The sequence below is a fragment of the Megalops cyprinoides genome, chromosome 11, assembly GCF_013368585.1.
Source record: "Megalops cyprinoides isolate fMegCyp1 chromosome 11, fMegCyp1.pri, whole genome shotgun sequence".
Classification (NCBI taxonomy): domain Eukaryota; kingdom Metazoa; phylum Chordata; class Actinopteri; order Elopiformes; family Megalopidae; genus Megalops; species Megalops cyprinoides.
Genome location: NC_050593.1, coordinates 22,356,374 through 22,376,026, shown reverse-complemented (window position 1 = coordinate 22,376,026; position 19,653 = coordinate 22,356,374). Strand labels below are relative to the sequence as shown.

General features: G+C 42.3%; 1 protein-coding gene across 3 annotated transcripts in view; it reads right to left on the bottom strand.

Moving 5' to 3' along the window:
• Positions 1–5,090: 5,090 nt before the first annotated feature.
• enox1 (ecto-NOX disulfide-thiol exchanger 1) overlaps positions 5,091–19,653 on the bottom strand; it is a 55,814-nt gene continuing 41,251 nt past the window's right edge. For all 3 annotated transcript variants that reach the window (XM_036540914.1, XM_036540916.1, XM_036540915.1), the window contains exons 7-15: positions 17,498–17,710; positions 15,655–15,761; positions 12,846–12,963; positions 11,596–11,780; positions 11,118–11,225; positions 9,809–9,862; positions 8,099–8,201; positions 6,555–6,640; positions 5,091–5,691 (exon numbers count right to left, since the gene is read on the bottom strand). In XM_036540914.1, coding sequence (XP_036396807.1) covers positions 5,560–5,691; positions 6,555–6,640; positions 8,099–8,201; positions 9,809–9,862; positions 11,118–11,225; positions 11,596–11,780; positions 12,846–12,963; positions 15,655–15,761; positions 17,498–17,710 — 1,106 coding nt within the window. In that variant the 3' untranslated portion in view covers positions 5,091–5,559. The remainder of the gene's footprint in view (positions 5,692–6,554; positions 6,641–8,098; positions 8,202–9,808; positions 9,863–11,117; positions 11,226–11,595; positions 11,781–12,845; positions 12,964–15,654; positions 15,762–17,497; positions 17,711–19,653) is intronic.

The following is a 19,653-nucleotide window of genomic DNA, read 5'->3' as shown; positions in this document are numbered from 1 at the left end:
ATTTTATTGTGTATGTGAAGATATTTTTCTTTGTTTACAGTGTTGACAACAAAAGCAAGAAGAGAGCTGATTTCAGAACAGGGGTCACTAGAGACTTGTTGCTTAGCAACAGTTATGTACAGTTGTTTTTTAAAGTAATGCAATGTTAAAATTCACTTTGACTCCGAGTGTGCTTCAGTCAATGGCTGGCTGGTACAACCTGTCAAGTATACGTCAAAGACCTTATCTATAAAATTGCTGTCTAGTACTACTACATTACTGGAGTATATCATACTATATTGTGGTAATTCATGTATTGGTGCAGAGCACAAACAATAAATGCAACCACCTAAAAGGTAACTTAGCCATTGTAATCAATCAGAGCACAATGAAAAAAATCCCTAATCCTTACTAGATAATACTAGCAATAAACATAGGCATTTTAGCTCAGGAAACAGATGTCTTTCATTAAACTTTATTTAAGTAAACGGTTATGAGCATTTTCTCTGCTTGTTTTATTCAGTCTGTCAAGCCATGCTTTGATAGCTCTATCGCTTAGTTCACATATTACACTGCAGCAGAACTGCCAAAGAAGTTACAGGATCGCCCTTTTTAAGGTGTCACTCTAAACTTGTGCTGCGAGGATGTTTTGACAGGTATCTTTGTTTTTGGAAAAGGAGCCACATCAGTGAGGTGGGTGGATGTGAGGTACCCGTGGGAAGTGGGACGTGTAAATGGGTGAGCATTTTGTGTCTCCTTGAGCCTCTGCCCACAGAAACAGTGCAACCGTTAGGTCAAAGGTCAAACGTGCCTTTCTACGACACTAGGAAAAACCACTGGCGTCACTCTTGTCTGCTTTCAGGTTCAAAGTGGGAAATAAAAATAATCTTGCCGCGTGAAGTCGTCCTTGAACAGCCCCAGCCAAAATACCAGTAATCCATTGTTAAAAATCTCTCTGAAAAAAATCACTTTGGATGTATCATCTACTCAACTGGTGCAACAGCATTTGTAAAAATATTTTAAGAATTTGTTATTTTAAAAATATGCAAATGCTAAGGAAAGTGAGAATGGTAAGAAAATGGTAAAATAGAGAGCTTAATACATTGTTGATAATGATAATAGTAACAGCATTATAATGTACACAATTATAGAAGCCATGGCCCGTACAATAGAGTTGCAAGGTGGCAGGGAAAAAAAAAAAACAATCATTCTCCTCTGAAAATATCTGACATTGGAGTGGCTGCGAAATATAGAACTGAGTTCCTCATCCCAATAAACAAAGCTCACAAAGGCTAATTAACTGCTGTCAAGTTGCTTCATTAGGAGAATGTGCAGAGCTAATGCTTCTCTATTCCCACTCCTACTCGTTTTATTTATAGAGGCAATTTCAGTAGCCCTCATTTGCAGACTGCAGACCGGAGTCCCTTACACTCCGGATTTGCACCAGATGCACGTCTTCAATGTTGTCGGCCAGAAAAAGTATGTCACAATTGACGAGCACCGTTCTGTCTGTTCACACGCGCTCCGACGGGATCAAACTGCGCAGGCTCCTGTTGTTCGATTATAATGAAGACAAAATAGCTGTCAGAACCTGTGCCAGAGTATCTTGTTCTGTATGTGAACTAGCTGTATATGAGCCGCTGAGGATCATGCGAATGAATAATGATGTTGGGAGCCCATACTGTGAAACAGCTATAGCTCTAGCTCGGTGCTTGAGTGTTAAGAAGAAGCAGCCCTAAAAACAGAATTGCTTCTCTCTCACTTTTTTCCCTGACTTAATGACTGAGTGGCTACTGCATTAGCTATGTTTTACCACTAGAGGGCAAAACGGTCTACAGTGGAGTCGCAACCGATATGAGCAGTGATTGTTCAGTTGTTTTTTTCCATCTGTGTTTCCCCTGACCAATCATTAAGAGGCTGCCTCAGTCACTTTACACAGATCCCCTCCATGCTGCAGTAATGGGCAAGTGCTAATCACCTGTCGGACAATATCCACCTTTCTCTCTACACGGGCACAATGTCCCGGCAGGCAGAGAAAAATAGGGGGAGAATTGGCAAACCAGGCAGGGAGCGATCCAAAATTAGGACAATTAGAAGGACTCTCAATTCGCCTGTGTAAACAGCCCATTGTGTCTTTAACAATAGCAACTGCTCCTGTCATTTTAACCCAGATGGTAAAGAAAGAACTGAACCAGCAGTGTTCATGTTGGCTTTGACTCTACTATGAACTTGTCTACCCTCTAGTGTCTCTAGTGGTAAAAAAGCATTACTGTGGTGTCAGTCAGTTAGATTGTGTGAGAGATACTACGCTTTCTAGGGCTGCATCTTCTGTTTCTGGAAAAAATAACAGAAGATAATGAACTGTGCTGAGGTTCACCTGCTGTTAAGAATAAATTACACAGTGCACAGTGTTCATGGACACAGAATGAATTATTCAAGACTGCATTCAGATCAATATGCAGTAATGCTGAATCGGTATAAATCGGAAACCATAAACGCAACAAATTAGATGAAGTCATACTGTGGGATATGTACTGTTGTAGGAGCAGCACTGTATGGATGGTAGTATTGCATTTACAGTGGAGCTACAACTATGGATCACCAGCGGACCTAACAAGAATTTCAAATTGAAAAATCTGGGTGAAAATCTGCATTTCAAAACATTTATGCCACGGTAGGCCACTATCAGAGTTTGAATTAAAGAAGTTAACATTTGTACCAGGAAGGGATTTATAGTTAAAGTTCTATGTTTTATTTTTCATTCTGGAAAGTGGTATCAGGGCTCTAACAACAAGGCCCTCATTAGCAAGAACGAGCCTCTGTCTACACTGCAGATGTGTGCTTCTGTTGACTGATTTCTCAGTGGCAGAGGTACAGTGGAGTGCAATAAACAGGGCAAAATTTCTTACAATATAATTAGGGAATGTACTCATGTAACTGTCACACATCGGAAGAGGTGTAATTATTCAAAACTGAAATGGGCTTTGTACCATCTTGTTAATCAGTCCTTGTTTGATATCTGTATCCTTATGGAGAGACAGTGTGAAAGAGTTCATCCAAAATAAAATTTATTGATTTACTCTGCAGAATACTAAAACAATTTTCCAGTTGCCGTTCTAAATAGCTGAATGAACCCAGTGAAGCGTGAGATCTTGGAATTAAGCTTTTGACTCTGGGGCCTAGAGACATGAACACCATGGAATTAAGAAGGTAAGTAACTATAGCAACTGAGGAATGAATCGAGATGGAAGAGTACAAAAACACAACAAAGCTCCTCACCCCTAGACCCGTGAACTACACTGAGTGTCCAAACCTGAAGGACATCTCACGCCACACATGCTAAATCTTTTGGATCTAATCCCAACCATATGCTAAACACATGCCTGTCACAGAGCTACAAGTGCTACTCCCATAAACCATTTCTCCATAAAGGACACACAAGAACTCGTCTGTTGTCCGTACAGTAGAACCAGACATAGGAGACAGACTACCTGTCTTGGAGTGCTGGCATGGCAAGGATGAGCTGAATGGCTGTTCTCATTATTAAGTTGACTTGAAAAAGCCACATCACTGCTCTTCTTACTACTTACTTACTTCTTATTCTTCTTCTTCGTTTTACACAGGAAAACTAACATGGATAGTGTGTTCAGAATCTGAACATTTTAACATATGCAGCTGATGTCACAAACGGCCTGCTACAGTAACCACAGATAAAGACCATCTCTTGAGCAAAGCTACGCATAGCTACTTCCATGCTTAACTTTTTTTAAGCTAATTTAAAGTTTGCTCTCAAACTTTCCTCCCTAGTTGAACTTATGTCAGCAGTAAATTTGAAACATTTATGCTAAGAACTGGCAGTGCTGGTTTTATTCATCAATAAAATAGAATGTCTGATTAAACTTACCATCTAAATATACTGAAATAATTAAACATGGTAGTGATTCAATAGGTTCTCTATATCTATTAGCAAAACTACACCAACTATAGTACACTGCACTTTACGACAGAAGAAAAAATTATTACACTAATTATGTTATTTTGGTACGTTTCTTTGTTTTTTGACATTGCAAACCAGAATATACTCTGAGAATCAGGTTTGAGGCCAATGTTGTCCGTTCTCACACAATATCTTATTTCCATTTATTTGTTTTACTAATTTTACACTATTTTATGAAAGAAAGTAAATTCAGCACTAAAAGGTTACCTATGCTTTCCATTGAGTTGGGACTCCTGCTGCCATTTTCCCAACCCTTGCATGGGAGCTCATTCATTTATTGGTGCTTGGTACATTCTACCAAACACTTCACATTATTTTCTTTATAAAAACCACCTTACCATAGATGCCATTTAAGCAGTTCATACATGTGTCACTGCAGCACACGGAGTCACACCTCCTGCAGCTTCATTTTATCATCATTCCCCTGATAGTTGAGATCAGGATGTTGAGTCTCAAGCTGTGGATGGACCTACAAGAAAAAAATCCTGCTCTCTCGCTCTCTCTCTCTCTCTCTCGCTCTCTCTCTCTCTCTCTCTCTCTCTCTCTCTCTCTCTCTCTCTCTCTCTCTCTCTCGCTCTCTCTCTCTCTAACCATGTGTGCACAGATCAGACCCACTGCCGCTGCAGGAGCCACAATCGGGATGCAGCAGGCATGCTTAAACCACAGGCGGAACATCCCTCTCCTCCCTCCTCCCAATCCACAATTAGCAACGTCTAACATTCTTGGCAGTGTCCTTGAGAAACTCATAACATCCGCCACAAGCAGTGCCCAGTAATTAATTCTGCATCAGACGTATCCACAAGTCACCGCGAGGCTGTGAAGTATTGTCAGATGAGAGATTCAGAAGAGCGGTTCTCAGGGGCTTTGATCACAAGGAGCGACGTCATGGCTTCAGTGGAATGAGTTTGGATAAAAACTTTTATTTGAGAAAAAAATAATTTACACAAGTAGATGATGCTTAACAATGATGTGTGTGGACCACAAACAGAATGTACGATATACATTTGGTACACAACACTAGGATGGCAAGAACAAAAAAAGTCATTATATTCATATTCATCCTCACTGAAAAGGAGAAGCAAATCATCTGATATGAACATATGTATTCTCAGCGTGTTCTCACTAGCTGCAGTAGTTTGATAATTGAAGCACATCTTGGAAAAGCATGGTTCTTTGAAGAGTGGCTTCTCCTTCCATGAACATCCTTTTAAGAGCACAGATTTTATGTCTTGATCAGGAGTGCAAACATGTCCTGAAATCTGTGTAGCCTTACCCCTGTCTATAGTCATATTCGAGCAGCACTGTGCTCTTGTAAATCTCCTTCCAGCCTTGGCTGACTCTCCTGTAGACAGTAAGAGGAAATCAGCCAGAAGTCTGTTGAAAACTCTTACACATCGAATACATCGATCCTGGCTTCATGCGATGCTTTCCGTTCAGTATTCCTGCAGACAGCAGTCAGTGTCTGTAAAGAGGTCAGCGCGGCCTTTCTTACGGTCCCCGTGAGCATTCCGCTCCTACCGGGGACACAGTGAGTGGGCCCCGCCCCTCCCCGGAGTCCGCACGGACGCACCGCCCTGCTCAGGTCACACAGACTGGATGCCCTCGAAGCCGCAGAACTTCCAGCGCTTCTCCAGGGTGGCTCCCACGCCGCTGAACTCCTGCTTGAACATGCGCGGCAGCCTCACCATGAGCCGCTCCAGCTCGCCCGCCGACACCTGAGGAGAGGATCATGGGATTGGGTCGCGAGGATACGCAGCACTGCAGCTGGTGTTCTTCTTTTGTCCCATTCACCCTCCCCTATGGGTTACATGTGAGGCAGCCCACCCAGTTTTAGGAAAGTACCCATTTGAAAATTAGCCATCATTCATATTGTTTGCTTTAGTCCTTTCCAATATTTAAAAAAATCCATGATAATATCTTTACCGCTTGCTCACTCTTATCACTTATCACTATACCTCAGGCATCAGGTTACATCACTGCTTTTATGACCCTCTTGCTTAGAGAGAGAAAATTGTGATTAAACCATGAACTCATACAGGAAAATATAACACCTAGAGTAAAGGCCAAGAAATAACATTTGATTTGTAGCGATGGCAGTTTGCTATATTTCTTTGAACTCACAAACAAATAAACTCCACTCATTGTGTTTCTCTGAGACTCGCTGGTAATTAAACTGAGCTCAGGATGGCCCATAGCCATCCTTCATACTCTCTGACTGAGGTTAAAGATCAGGTCCCTCTGGATTGCAGACTAACTGATGCCACCTGCGCTCTCTCTGAAGTCATGGATATGAAAGCAGCATGGAGACAGCTGGGAAAGTCGAACAATGAAATGAAAGCACACACATCTTGAGCCCACACACTGATATGCACAGAAAATACCATTTTATTATTGCAGCCATTCTAAATAACTTTTGCTAACAAATCAGTTTTTTTTCTCATTAAATTGCATTGTTGAGATATGGAAGAGATTGAATATTTGAAGAGATTACTGTAACTATAGAATAATATTCATAACAAGCATAATGAGATTTTTTTTAACTTGGTATTTAGAGGGCATTCAAGCTGTGTAGGTTTACCTTCGTATCCAGCCTCTGGATATAGGACCACAGATACTCAATGTTGGCTCCGAAGGGGTGGACATGAAGAAAAGTGGATATGATCCCTGCGGGACAACACACAGGGCTTGAGTGAGCACATCTCAGACCACATTTACATGTCAGCTGCAGACCACACCATAAGGGGCCGTGCAACTGTGAAACTGCTGGGTAGGCAGAAACCACTACTTAAGTTGATTACTCTGGAGAAGTCGTGCAAAGGTAACGCACTGGTGCAGAGGAGGAGAATATAGCAACGGTCTCTGGAGAGCCAGGAGCCAATATCTATTTCCTTGATTTATATGGCGTAACACTGCCAATTACAGGGGAACCTAATTCAATTCCCTTTGAAAGGCCTGCTGTCACAGAGTAGGAGATGGGGGGAGGGGTGAGGGGAGGTGCCTAAAGATGCCAGTGTCTGATTTTTAAACAAAATGCACAACAGCTGTGGTGTAGTAGAAAACCTGCCCTGAAACCAACTTTCTGTTTTGCCTTGTGATGTGTGCTGCCATTATTGCTCTTGTACAAACCATCAATGGGGGATGTAATTCTATTAATTCAAGTAATTCAGTGCTAGTTTTGCATGCTTGCTTGCTTTGTTCGACCACTGGTGCCTGAAATTAAATATATTTTCATGCACCATTGAGAGGCCTGTTCTGATACAATCACATTTATCTTTTTATGGTGTACAACCCCCTTTAGAATGTAATGTTGTTTTTTTTTCACAAGCCAGTCAGGGAATAAATATTTAATACAAATAAACAAACACAACACAAAACCACATTGGAAAAAATAATCCGAATGAATGGATTTGTATGGAGGATGTTTCTCTTGATTTATAATGCCAGTCCTGGGAACTGGGGCAGCGGCTTGAGGATTGAACAATTTGTGCTTTACTATGTCTGTCCCCGCTCGCCTTCTTCTGGCAACAAGTTCAGCCTTTTCTGCTGTTCTGGCTGAAGGCACCCTGGTCTGTCTCTCCCTCCCCAGGTCCCACAAATGGAGTGTGTCTCTGTCTGTGAACAGGGCGATATCAGCGGAGTGCGCAGCCATGGGAACTGATCACGTGCACGTGCGTGAGAGTGTGGTGGGATTAGGCAGGGGAGGACGCAGCCTTTCATGGACCGGGGCCAGTGGAGCTGCCTGGCAGAGGGACCAATGAGTCTCTCATGCCCACTGTGTTCCACGGGATTGTCATCCAAAAACATGACAGGCCGAGGCCCAGGAGGGCAGGCTAACTGCCATGTATTTCTCTACCATACAGTGCCATGTTTTTATATCCTTGGACACCAACAAGCCGTTCAGGTGTTCTTCAAATCATAGCACTGAAATTAGGAGGGCTTATTTTAAAAGACAACACAACACAACACAAGATCCTCTGTCCGCCTATTGAACAACAGCTGTAGGTCTGGGACTTGTGATTTATCAGAGCGTACATGTTGCCCATCCAGTCCTCCGCCCGGGATTGTCAACACTAGAGGTTTTCACAGATCAAGCGGTGTGGTGCTGAGAAGGCGCACAATTACCAAGTAACAAAGCCTCTTTCTCTGACTTCAGAGGGCCACGGACGACTGCCTCTCTGCTCTTTTCTTGATTGTGATGGAGGATAGCCGCATATCCATTCACTCCCTGTTGACACACAAAGAGGCATCACACATGACATGGCTGCAGCGGATACTGCAGTGGAAGCTGCAGTAGATGGGTATGAAAGAGAAGCAACAGAAAAGCTTTATACATCCCCCTAAACCAAACCAAGCCAAACCTTAACCAGAGCCTCTTAAAGACATGCTCAGACCATGGACATTGAACAATGCTAGACTGTTGGTATATTTGTTGACATTCTTACATAAAATTCTGTTTGTACCTATTTAACTATATACACCAAACAGTGCCTTTTCTATGTTTTAATCACATGTTTAGGTTGATATGTGTGGTTTCAGTCATTACTTTTTGCATTGACTCTTTTTTTTTCTTTCTTGGCTGGCTGCTTCATGCCCTGTATCCTCTTATCCTCTGAACAAAGGCACAATTCTTCTACCTTCCTTCTCTTTTCCTTTCCTCATTTCTTTGCACTACAGAATTACACAGTTCCTCAACTAAACATTGCAGTAACTGTTCTGCACCTCATTATCTCAACACAATAATCTCACACACCCGTGCATCCCCTGGGATCATGATCTAATCATAGACTTTAACCTCTTGCTTCTTCTGTTTCACCTATATGGAAGCACATTTATAAAACACACATTAAGGCTGTAGGCTGCATTATTGTACAAAACCACAATATATGCACTATTTGGCCAGTACTACAGTATGTTTGTTTTGCTACAGATGTCTAGCTAATTTGTAAATCAAATGGAAAATGAATGTCAGGTAACCTGGACACTGTGTTGTTTTCTCCTGAAGGTAGCTGTTTCACTAAATAAATCAAAATCCCAGTCCATTGCTAATAAATGCTAATGTTACCAACAATGTTTCATTCAAATTGATACATCAATGGATTGATATTCAGGTTATAGTCCAACTAAAAAATTGATTAAAATGTCCCTGTATTGTCATTTTAATCAATATTTTGCATTTTTAGTCACAGGAAATGCACAGGATAAAGGCATCTGTGCATTTCCACCACAGTAGCACACATCCCTTCCCTGTTTCCACCAGTCAGCTCAACCCCTCACTGAAAATTATAAAGGAAACTATACATTTAGAGTGAAATGTAGATTGCACGCTTGCTCTGAAATTGCTTGCTCTGAAATTGCGACGGTTATTTCCACCACATATAAAACATAAAACAGCTATTCCACACTCTTTATAGCGCACACCACTCTTAAATGAAAATCCACTCTCCACAGCCATGAATATTACACATGGAAAATTGAGAAGTACGCAGCATCATCATGTGCCTGCATTTATGTTTCACGTTCAGGTGTTTCATTTAACAGCTGTGTAAAATGGGAAACTGGATTTGTGATCATGCAGAGGGAATTATCAGGTCGTTTTAACGTTGAACATTGGATGGAAACCTCAGGCAGACACAGTGTGCTGTGATACAGTGTGAGATGGAGGGAAAGGAGGGGACATGCTGACTGATATCAGTGGTCCCCAGACCCTCAGACCCCCAGGGCACAGCTGAGACTTCAGCCTCCAATCTCATCTCCACAGATGTAGCCTCCTTCAGGGCCACCTCCCTCCCTCCCGACGGACTGATGACGTGTGACAGCGTGGCTGTGCCCTACCTTCTCGGGTGCCTCCGTGCTGTTCATCTCTGCACTGTCCACACAGTTCAGCAGCTACCAGCAGGGACACAAACGACAGAAACCCCACTAAGCAAGCCACAAGATGGATCTGATTCTAAATTTTACAGACTGATACCAAAAGATCACAAAGTGATTATTCTGAATCATAGTTAAAGACTAAAACATCCCATACTGCCCTCAGCACTAATGGTTAAAAGACCTTGAGGTTACACAAGATCCAGTCCAAGATGTCTTGCTCACCCTGCTGTTTGCACTTCAGCCGAGAAATAAAAACACTGTGATCTCCACAGGACTTATGTTTCAGTGGGTGTTATCTTCATTCAATTACAAAATCGTGAATAATTGTTGTTTGTGTAATGGGTGGACTAGAGACATGGGGATTACTTAATAGTCAAGTGCAAAAAGCTCATTTGCCTCATCAAAATACACGCTCTGTCCAAAATATCCAATCAGCCAGGCAGTCTGCTCACACGATAGTGTTGGTGAGATTCCTACTCCGTGAGAGCTTTTTCAACATTTGTGAATTTTCATATGAAATATTGGAGCAGGGAAAGGGTGGCATGTTCAGACTGAGGGTCCAGTGAGAGGCTCAGTGGATGTAGAGAAAAATGGAGCACGAGCCTACATCTCCAAGTGCAGGAGTCCCTCCCCTCGAGCACTTCCATTTCTGACTAATCACGTCAGGAAGGATTGCTGGACTGACTCTCCGCAGGCCCCTTTGAGCCACATGTGGGTTTGAATCCCGCTGCTCTGACAGCCATATTTGCCTGTTATTTCTCACAGTTCGCTGACAGAACATGTGAAGATGGAGACTGGCCACCCACAGTGACACACCACTGCACCACAGAGGCTTGCCTTGGCCTAGAAAACTAGTTTGAAAATCCAAGTACTAAGAGACTGCAGTAATAACCAATCAGTCGTGGTACATTGTGTAACTGCCACTTATACAAATAATATCAATACATTTACATTACATTTATTAATTTGGAAGATGCTTCTATCCAAAGTGACTTAGAATAATTTAGGAATTAGCATGTGAGATAATGATGGAAAAGGAAGAGTAAGAAAACAAAGAATTACAATATGGTTCCAGCACCTTCAGCTCTTAGCCCCCAGTAAGAATATATCTTTTTTATTTCTGCATATTGAATGCACTGAACAATTCAAAAATGCTGTATGGACATAACTAGGACAGTCCCGTGGAGGTGCATTTTACTCCACCATGTTGTGGTGATTAATGAGCACTCACTGGATCCTCTTTGTCTCGTATTCTGCCGGCTTGGCTCACCTTCTCCTTCAGGGCAGTGAGCTCCCCCTCCAGGCTCCTATGTTCATCCCTGGCCCGCTCCAGCTCCAGCTCTTTGCTCTTTAGCTCTGCCTGGAGGCCCTGCAGTTGCTGTTGAGACAAGGCCCAGCGTAGCCGCGGGTGAGAGAGAGACCAGCCGTGAACAAAGGCACAAAATCTCCACAGTGCCAACCCACCCTCAGAATCTGTGACACAACACTGGGGCCTGCCAGGGGACAGCTCATGAAATTGAGAACACAGAGTACTAACAGTCCATATAGCTGAAGCACCAGCGGCTGAAACAAACAAAAAAAATGGACTGAGAAATTTTATGGACTGAGGAATGGAGAAAAAACCCACAAGAGAGCAATGAATCTGCTCAGACTGTGAGGGGAGAGCAGCAAATGCTGGCAGTGCTCAGCAGCATTAGTAACGTCTGCCAGACAAGTTGGTCTTGAAGCGTACGGCAGGTGGTCAGTACCTGCTGCATGTTTTGCAGGGCCTGCTGCAGGAAGTGCTGCTGTTGCTCTTGGGTGTGCTCCTCCTCGCTCCGGCAGGCCTTGCCCTGCTCCTGCTTCAGCAGCTCCACTTCGTTCCTGTAGGCATCCAGCTGCCATCGCAGGCTGTCGTTCTCCTCCCGCAGGGCATAGGTCTGCACAGCCAGGGCTGCACAGCAAGGAAGGGGAGGAGTCACTGTCAGTCACACAAATGCAGCCCCACCCCTCACACACATGCACATGCAGATACATATAAAGTACTCTCTAACAAAACATACAGTACACATAGAACACATACACACACACACACACGTTCACATTCACACACAGATGGTGTTGCTATCACAAGAGCAACACACACTGAAGTGCGACAGAATTTAATCAAACCTAGCCCTCCTAAAATGGAGGTATTAAGCATTAATAATGTTACAGCCCCATTTTCATTTGGATCTGTAAAATGTGACTGCAGCAGTGACTGTTGGAAATATGGACATGTAATAACCTTTAAAAATGGCTATTATATACCTCCAATATATTTTCCTGCAATTTCACTAAAAGAAGAGATAGCTGTTGTCACCTCCATTCCTAAAACCCAAGAGCACTGTGAGAAAAACTGTCAAAATGAGGGCGAAGAGCTGTCATTTTAACAGGCACTAAAATAAATTGCAGTTTTTGGTTTGGAGCCATAATTGATTTGGACGTTTGCTGTGTTGCTCTATTGGCTGTAGCAGTGGTGACTAGACTCACAACTCAATTCATGGAAAAATTCTTTCTTTCCTTCTCCAATTCTTTCTTAAGTAGTCCACACTTGTACGCTATCATGGGTCAGGAAATACTAAGAAGTCTCTGTACAACAGTGCTCAGCAGCAAAATCAAAAGTTACATTTACTGGTGAAATAATGTACTAATTTTACATCATGGATTTAGATGTTTTGAATTGCCATCTGGAGAACAAATGTTATTCACCTATGTTAATCTAAACAAGGGTTAATTCTTATTTTAAATCATATAGTATACTGTACAAAATATTCTAAGGCAGCCACAAAGTGAAAAAATATGCATGTATACAGTAGTACCTTCTTATTTTATTTAACAATTTGACAATTGTCTCTTTCCCCACCATATTCCGCCTTCTGGGTTGTTGGCCCAGTCAAGTTCAAAGTGAGGCCAAAGGCATCAGTCCATTGAGTACATCATGAAAGGAAATGTATTCCGGCTCAAGGTCAGTGAATACCTGACTCATCCAGACGCATTTTCTTACAGGGGTTTTCATCCGAGTCATCGTCAGACATCTCCATCTCCTCCTCCCTGCGTATCCCCATGATTTCCTCACTGTGCGCATTTCGCAGCTCCTGCAACACCACAAACACAGCCAGCACCCCTTTCAGTTACACAGCGGTAAGAGACTGAAACACTTCTAAGTATAGAAACTGTCTTCAACTGTAACCGCTTTATTGACAAAAACTAAAGAATAAAGGACAGACAGAAGGAGTGTGGTACTGTACACAGGTAAGCACATTGTATGTTGTCAGTAGCCCCAGAAGCAGGTACAACTTCATGGAAGACAGAGGGACAGAGTCACTCTGTACTCTCATCACCACAAAATGACAGAAAGTTCCATAGCACCATTTGTCAGGGGTGTAGGAAAAAATCACATTACAGTAACTTCAAACCCCAGTGATACTTTGATAGCACTTATAGGATCAGCTCAGGAGAAATTTAAAGCGACTGCTGTGAAATCTCTCAGCTCTAATAATATAAATAGGCCTAGGAATGCCACAGCCAAGGCAGGAAGCGAAAGCACACAGTGGCTTTGCTATCTGTGGAAGAAAAAATGTTCTTTTCCTCTCCATTTGGCATTGATTTATCATCCATAGCTCTTTATTGAAAGTAAGCATAACAATTCAGCTTCTGGAGTGCTCTTCTGGATCTTACGGTCACCTCAGCCTCCATTTTTTGTTCAGATTTTAAATGCCATTTCAGTCTATTTCTCTGGTGGCAGCCATGTCATATAATACAGTTTATTTGACTTTCATTTTTCATCAGTAAGTGACAGCAGATTTGAATGGTCTTGGATCATTGGTCACTCACCCTGAGGGCACACTCGTTCTGTAATAACCTTGTTTCCCTTTTTTCAATATTTTGCCATGAGGGCAGAACAAAAAATATGATTGAAGTAGCATGTATCTCTGCACGAGTCTTCCTGACAGCAACGAGGCCTTACCTGGTTGAACTGAGATTTTGAAATGGAAACTTTCTGTTTACAGACTTGACTTGGACAAGGTTCTTTAAGTTCAACAGATCTCTTTGTCTCCAAGTTGTGTCCCTCACAGATTAGGATTGTGCCCAGTGCCATACATACCTCATTGCTAATGTATCAAAACCACTGTGAAAAGCTGGCATTCTATTGTTTCCATGATTTGCTGTCATTGATAAGGAAATAGACAGTATCTGTACGAGCTAGTAATAAATATATTGCTGTCTGTTTCAGAGCTGCAAACTAGATACTTGATGCATACAAATAGTGCCTTAAAAATAACAGCAACAGGCAAAAGTTGCTCCATTTTCAAGAACTGCTTGTTAAAAACTGTAATCAAAACAACCAGGCCAGCTTCAGACAATGGGGAGAGTTAGAGAGCTGTGCATGATCCATTCTAGACATAAAGGGAGAGTCGACAAATTCAGGCACATGCAATGTGAGAAGCAACGCTCAGCCACTTTAAAGTGACATAAATGCGCTTCCCAATTTTAGCATACATCCTTTCCAAATAAATTGTTTCCAAATAAAACTGTTTATGACCATCCATCTGTCAATCACAGTATGGGCCCAATCCCTCATCTTCTGGCGAAGTGCAGTGTGGATGCCCACATGTGTGTGTACACACACACACAGACACACACATACACACAAATATTGTATAACAGAATAGAATACTTGACTTTACAGGATAGATGACACAAATACTGCAAGTGGAAGAGTGGACTGATTTTTCACTTGAGCATTCAACACTCATTTGTAAACAAGATCATACTCTCAAGTGCACTGTACAGGGTAATTCTGCCTTTAATATCTCTTGTACACGAGTACATGGACCAGCGAGCTGGGAATAGCATGAAGCTGGATGCGCAGATGCATGTTGCGTTCCAATCCATCAAATTAAAATTTGCCTTTCAGAAGATGAAGCACTGCTTTAAGTCTACTATCAAAGAGACAAATTGTAACATTGAGCCCTTTTTTTAGAATCTTGACAAATTTCCAGTGATGAATAATTAATTAATAATTAAGCTCATCATGGAAGACTCTGATCTTCATTCTGCAAGCCGCTGTTGCTATGGCAGCTGCTGATACTTTCCAGGACAGAGTAGCGTGAGGGAACATCTGGCTTTGACACAAGTGCCTTCAGGAGGGGTTTGAATGTGACACCAGAAACTAGATTATGAGCCACTCCAGTGTAATTTCTGTCCATGACAACGACGTCAAGATCATCTTTCCAGCCCCCAGTGCTAACCCTTTCAAATTAGTGTCAAGTTTTTAATATAACCAGGGAGCAGCTGCTCAGCGCAAAAAAAAGCTCATACATTGTTTGTGCCACTGATCTCCATTTACCCCCTAGATTAAGGGTCATGGGTGATGCCACAGGTCGCCATCTTTGAGGCTCAAAAACACTGACAACCCACACTGTCCTAAGCATGCTGACTCATGTATTCTACAAGCCTGCCCAAATATTGCAGCAAATTACAAAGGATTAGCAGCTAGCGGCTATATGGATGTGCAACGAGACTTCCACACAGTTTATTGGCTGAAGTCCTTCTGGCCAGTACGGTGATGTTGATCACTGGTGACCCTCAATCCAGAAGAGCAAAGTACTGTAGATTAGTGGCACTGGCACTGATGCCTTGTAACTATTTATCTGTGATGGTAATAACACACCCCTGTGCCGACATAAAAAGGTAAAACCTTTCTGTGTCAACATCTACCGTGTGTGCCTGGCCTGTAGAGTCACATGAGAGGAAGTGAAGAGGAAATGACAGGAAGTACCAACCTCGCATTGCTTTCGCCACATGTCTATGTTCTTGCGCTGCGCTTTTGAGAAATGGTCCCATGCCTTTTGCCTGGTGGCGGCGGTGAAAACGGCCGTAATCTGCTCAACTTTGGTGAATAGGGAAGTCAGACAAGACAAGCCATTTATGTAGCGCTCGGAACCACCGGCAACTGAAAAGCCAAAGACGGCAGAAACCTCAGCGCAAGCTGGTGTCGCTAAAGTTTCCTGCGGAGTCTTGACTGTACAGTACTTACATTTCATCATCTGCAGATTCAGTTCCTTCAGGACTGAGAGAGGCAACATTTTACTTTGAGTGTAACATTCAGATATACAAGCAGTGCTGGGCATTTCAGCATAATGGGCCAATGGAGGTGACTAAAATATTTGCTGAAGTTAGCCTGTGTAAAAACATATCATTTGCTTAGCAGGTGACATTAAGCAGAGTAACAGAGTTACAATTTCCCCTTATGTACATGCGATAACCCACTTATAAGTTTGAATATTGACAGAATCAATTGAAAAAGTCAGAGGTATGGCAATGTTGGCCTCAGGATTCACATACATAACTCTGAGGTCATAGATCTAGCATCCTCAAAATTACCCCACATTCTGCTTTAAAAGAACCTCCTTTAGTAAAATGTTGCCTTAGAAAAACATTACTGTCTTGCCTGTCTTCAAAAATTGGTATGAGCTGAGAGACACAAGTCATCTCTGCTATACTAGTACACTGTATCCAATTTAAATTCAAACCTGTGCTTCCCCATTAGACAACCTTTACCTATCCTGGGTATTTTGCCTGTGGATCAGTACATTTTTGCCCATATAGTTTCTAAAAGAATTCAAATAGGTTTTTAAAAACGTGTCAAGTGTACATCAAACTGATCTCACTGCTACTTTTACACTGCTCATGATCATGTGAGTCAGTTTTAAATTGGCGACTAATTTCATACCCACTTGCAGCCAAATTCAAATGCTGCTTTCTTCTCATTTCCAGCTCAGTCAGATAAAGCTAAAGTGTATACTTTTACATGTTAGCCTCACTCTCACTTCAGTATGGTAATTACTGAGAAAATGTCAGTGACATGCTCTCACTTCCACTATAATTATATTTGTTGTACAAAGTAGCTTGGCTCAGAATAGTGCGGAACATAATGTGTATTTATAAACTAGGTAATTCTACAGAGTAAAACATGTTGATATTGAAATGTTATGGTTTAGAGAGGAGGGGAATTAGAATGTCATCCTACCTGTATGAACTGAAGTTACGAGGGCATATCCTTCCATGTTATACAGATCCCAGTCTTACTTTACTTACCCCATCAGTGCCTCTCAGGACTATTGCCACAGGTATGTCTACACAGTGTTGAAGTCCAAACCTCATGGCAGAGTATTATATTATACCCCATCACCATTTCAACTCTTAAAGCAATGACTTCTTTCAGATCATCACCAATACACATGCATTGTATGAACTGTATGTCTCCAAAATGCAAAAGTTGCTTTGTAGTGGGCCAAGCATTAAGCTTGAAAAATGATGGTATGCTGTGAAGTGGAACAACCCTACATGATTTACATCTTATCATGGAAACTTTTTAAGCAAATGCATGTGCGTGCAATGAAATGGGATATGGTTTACCTTTTGTGACGTTCGTAGCTGAAATAGGTTGCAGACATTTTCTTGGCATTACTACTTTTAAAAGTATTTGAACATTATACAAATGCTGACTGGACTGTAGAGCAAAGTAAGTGGAATGTTCTGGAATGCTGGGATGGAAATGACATCATGGCCACTAACGCGGATACTGTCAGCGCTCGGCCACAGTGAGATTGCAGGGGGGCTTACATTGTGTGAGGATGGACAGCAGGGCATTCTTGAAGTGCTCTTTGGCCAGCTCCATCTCCTCCTCGTGCAGGGCCTTCTCATTCATCAGGCGACGTACGTGGCTGTTGGCCGACTGGATCATGGAGTAGAAGTGATTGGCCGAGCGGCGGTTGACCTCGCCGCGGTCAATCCAGGTCAGAAGCACTGCCGTGGCTTCACTGAACTTGTTGTCATCTGTGGGGGCAGGATGTGTCAGCATCACAGAGTGAGGCGTCACACGTACAACATGCAACGCTCTGACAGTGGGGCCCACTTCTAGAACAAAGACACTGTGTTTTTATCTGCTCTGTTCCTCACAGATCGTCAGCATATACAGTAACAAACAACTTTGTAGGGTGACTCTAGCCTTGTCTAATGTTATAAAAATGTAACTCAGTTGAACTCAGTTTGCTTTCAAAGTTTTTATTGGCCCTCAGTTAGTTATGCCTATATATCACCCAGACCATAACCTACAGTATCTGGATGACAAAACTAGAAATGAAGTTTAAGGAGAGAGCAACAGAAATGTGAGTTCTTCTGTTTAGCTTCTATAATGATCCAGTCCCCATGAGCTGTGGACAGTGTATTCTACAATCTGCTGCAATGTGAGAGCTAACATTCTCCCCTGCAGTAATTTAACACCCACACACTTTGAATTCCCACAACACCGACTACAAGACATATTTGTCAGCTCTGCTGAGACACCTATGCCTTGCTCCAAAGATATTTTCAGGTAACTTTGTCTCCTGCTGGTAAGGGGAGAGTCTTTCAACTCCAGGTGACTTTGCCCTATAGAAATCAGTCCCAGGGCTTCCAGATAGCAGAGCACAGAGCTCTGAGCAGGCCTTTATGGATTACCACCAGTCTACTCTGAAAATACTCTGCTGACATAACAAAGTCTAAAAAACATGTCTTACCAGCACCGATGCATCATCTATATTAAAGTGACTGAAGCATTATTGATTTAAATATTGCAGTGCACATGACATATGTCAGAAAGAGAAAAAAGTTCAAAGGTTTCCATGGTCACTTACATGGGTCTGTGTGAAGGACACCATGGCTGTCCTTGAGCTACTGCTGAGACTTCAATGATTATTAGGGGAAAAACCATTTTACTAACCCTGGAGCAAGAATGCCATTTGACATGTGTAAGAGGACTTTCAGCAGCCAAATGAGCTACCCCCGCACCCACAGTGTCATGAAGAGAATGTAAATGTGCACATCTTAATCCCAACCCCCACCCTGCTGTGCTACTGTCTCTATAGCATCTGCTATGTCCTCGCCCCAATTATACAATTAGTCTGTGTGTGTGCGCATGTCTTTATGTGTGTGTGTGTTGTGTGTGTTGTGTTGTGTGTATGTGTGTGTGTGTGTGTGTTTGGTTGTGGGTAAGGGGCTCTGGGAGTGGGAATGATTAACTTACAAGAAAAATTACCGCATTTATTTTCCTAATGCATTAACATAGACGATTAATGTATTTACTTGCCCAAACTGAAAAAGTGTTAACCAGAGGCTGTTTGAATGAATATGATTAACAAAAGGAAGATTATTACAAATATTCCAAGAGGTGCAGTGAATGGAGAGTACAAGGATGAGGATGTGGAAGGAAACACATGTAGTGAGTGAGAGGGATCCAGGGACAACAGCGACAGAGCGAGACAGATCTCTACGTATAAATCTGGCCTGTATTTCTGACCAGACTGAAATAATGGGACTCATGATTAGTGATTAGTGATCAGTCAGTACTCATCTGGACTCATCACACAGGTATTGTACTGAACCTATGAGTAATCAGCTGGACCTATAGATTCTCAACTCAACCTACAGAGTTTTCTACTGAGCTAAACCTATGCGTGCTTTGTGGAAATTTATAAAGAACTCCATTTCAGTGCTTTGTGGTGGGTCACAGCGCAGAGCATTGTACCATTATACAGTCAAACTGCCATATCCAACGCCATGCACATTTTCTTGCACATTATAAATGCGGTCTATTCTGATTGAGGCAGTTCTGTATCTGCAGGCTAAGGTAGCAGTGCACAATGACGGCTTGGATCTTGTATGTGGAGAATGAGAGGTAAAGGGCTGCCTGTTTAACATCACAGTTCTCCCTTTCCGCTGATTGAGTTCTATCAGTCTGC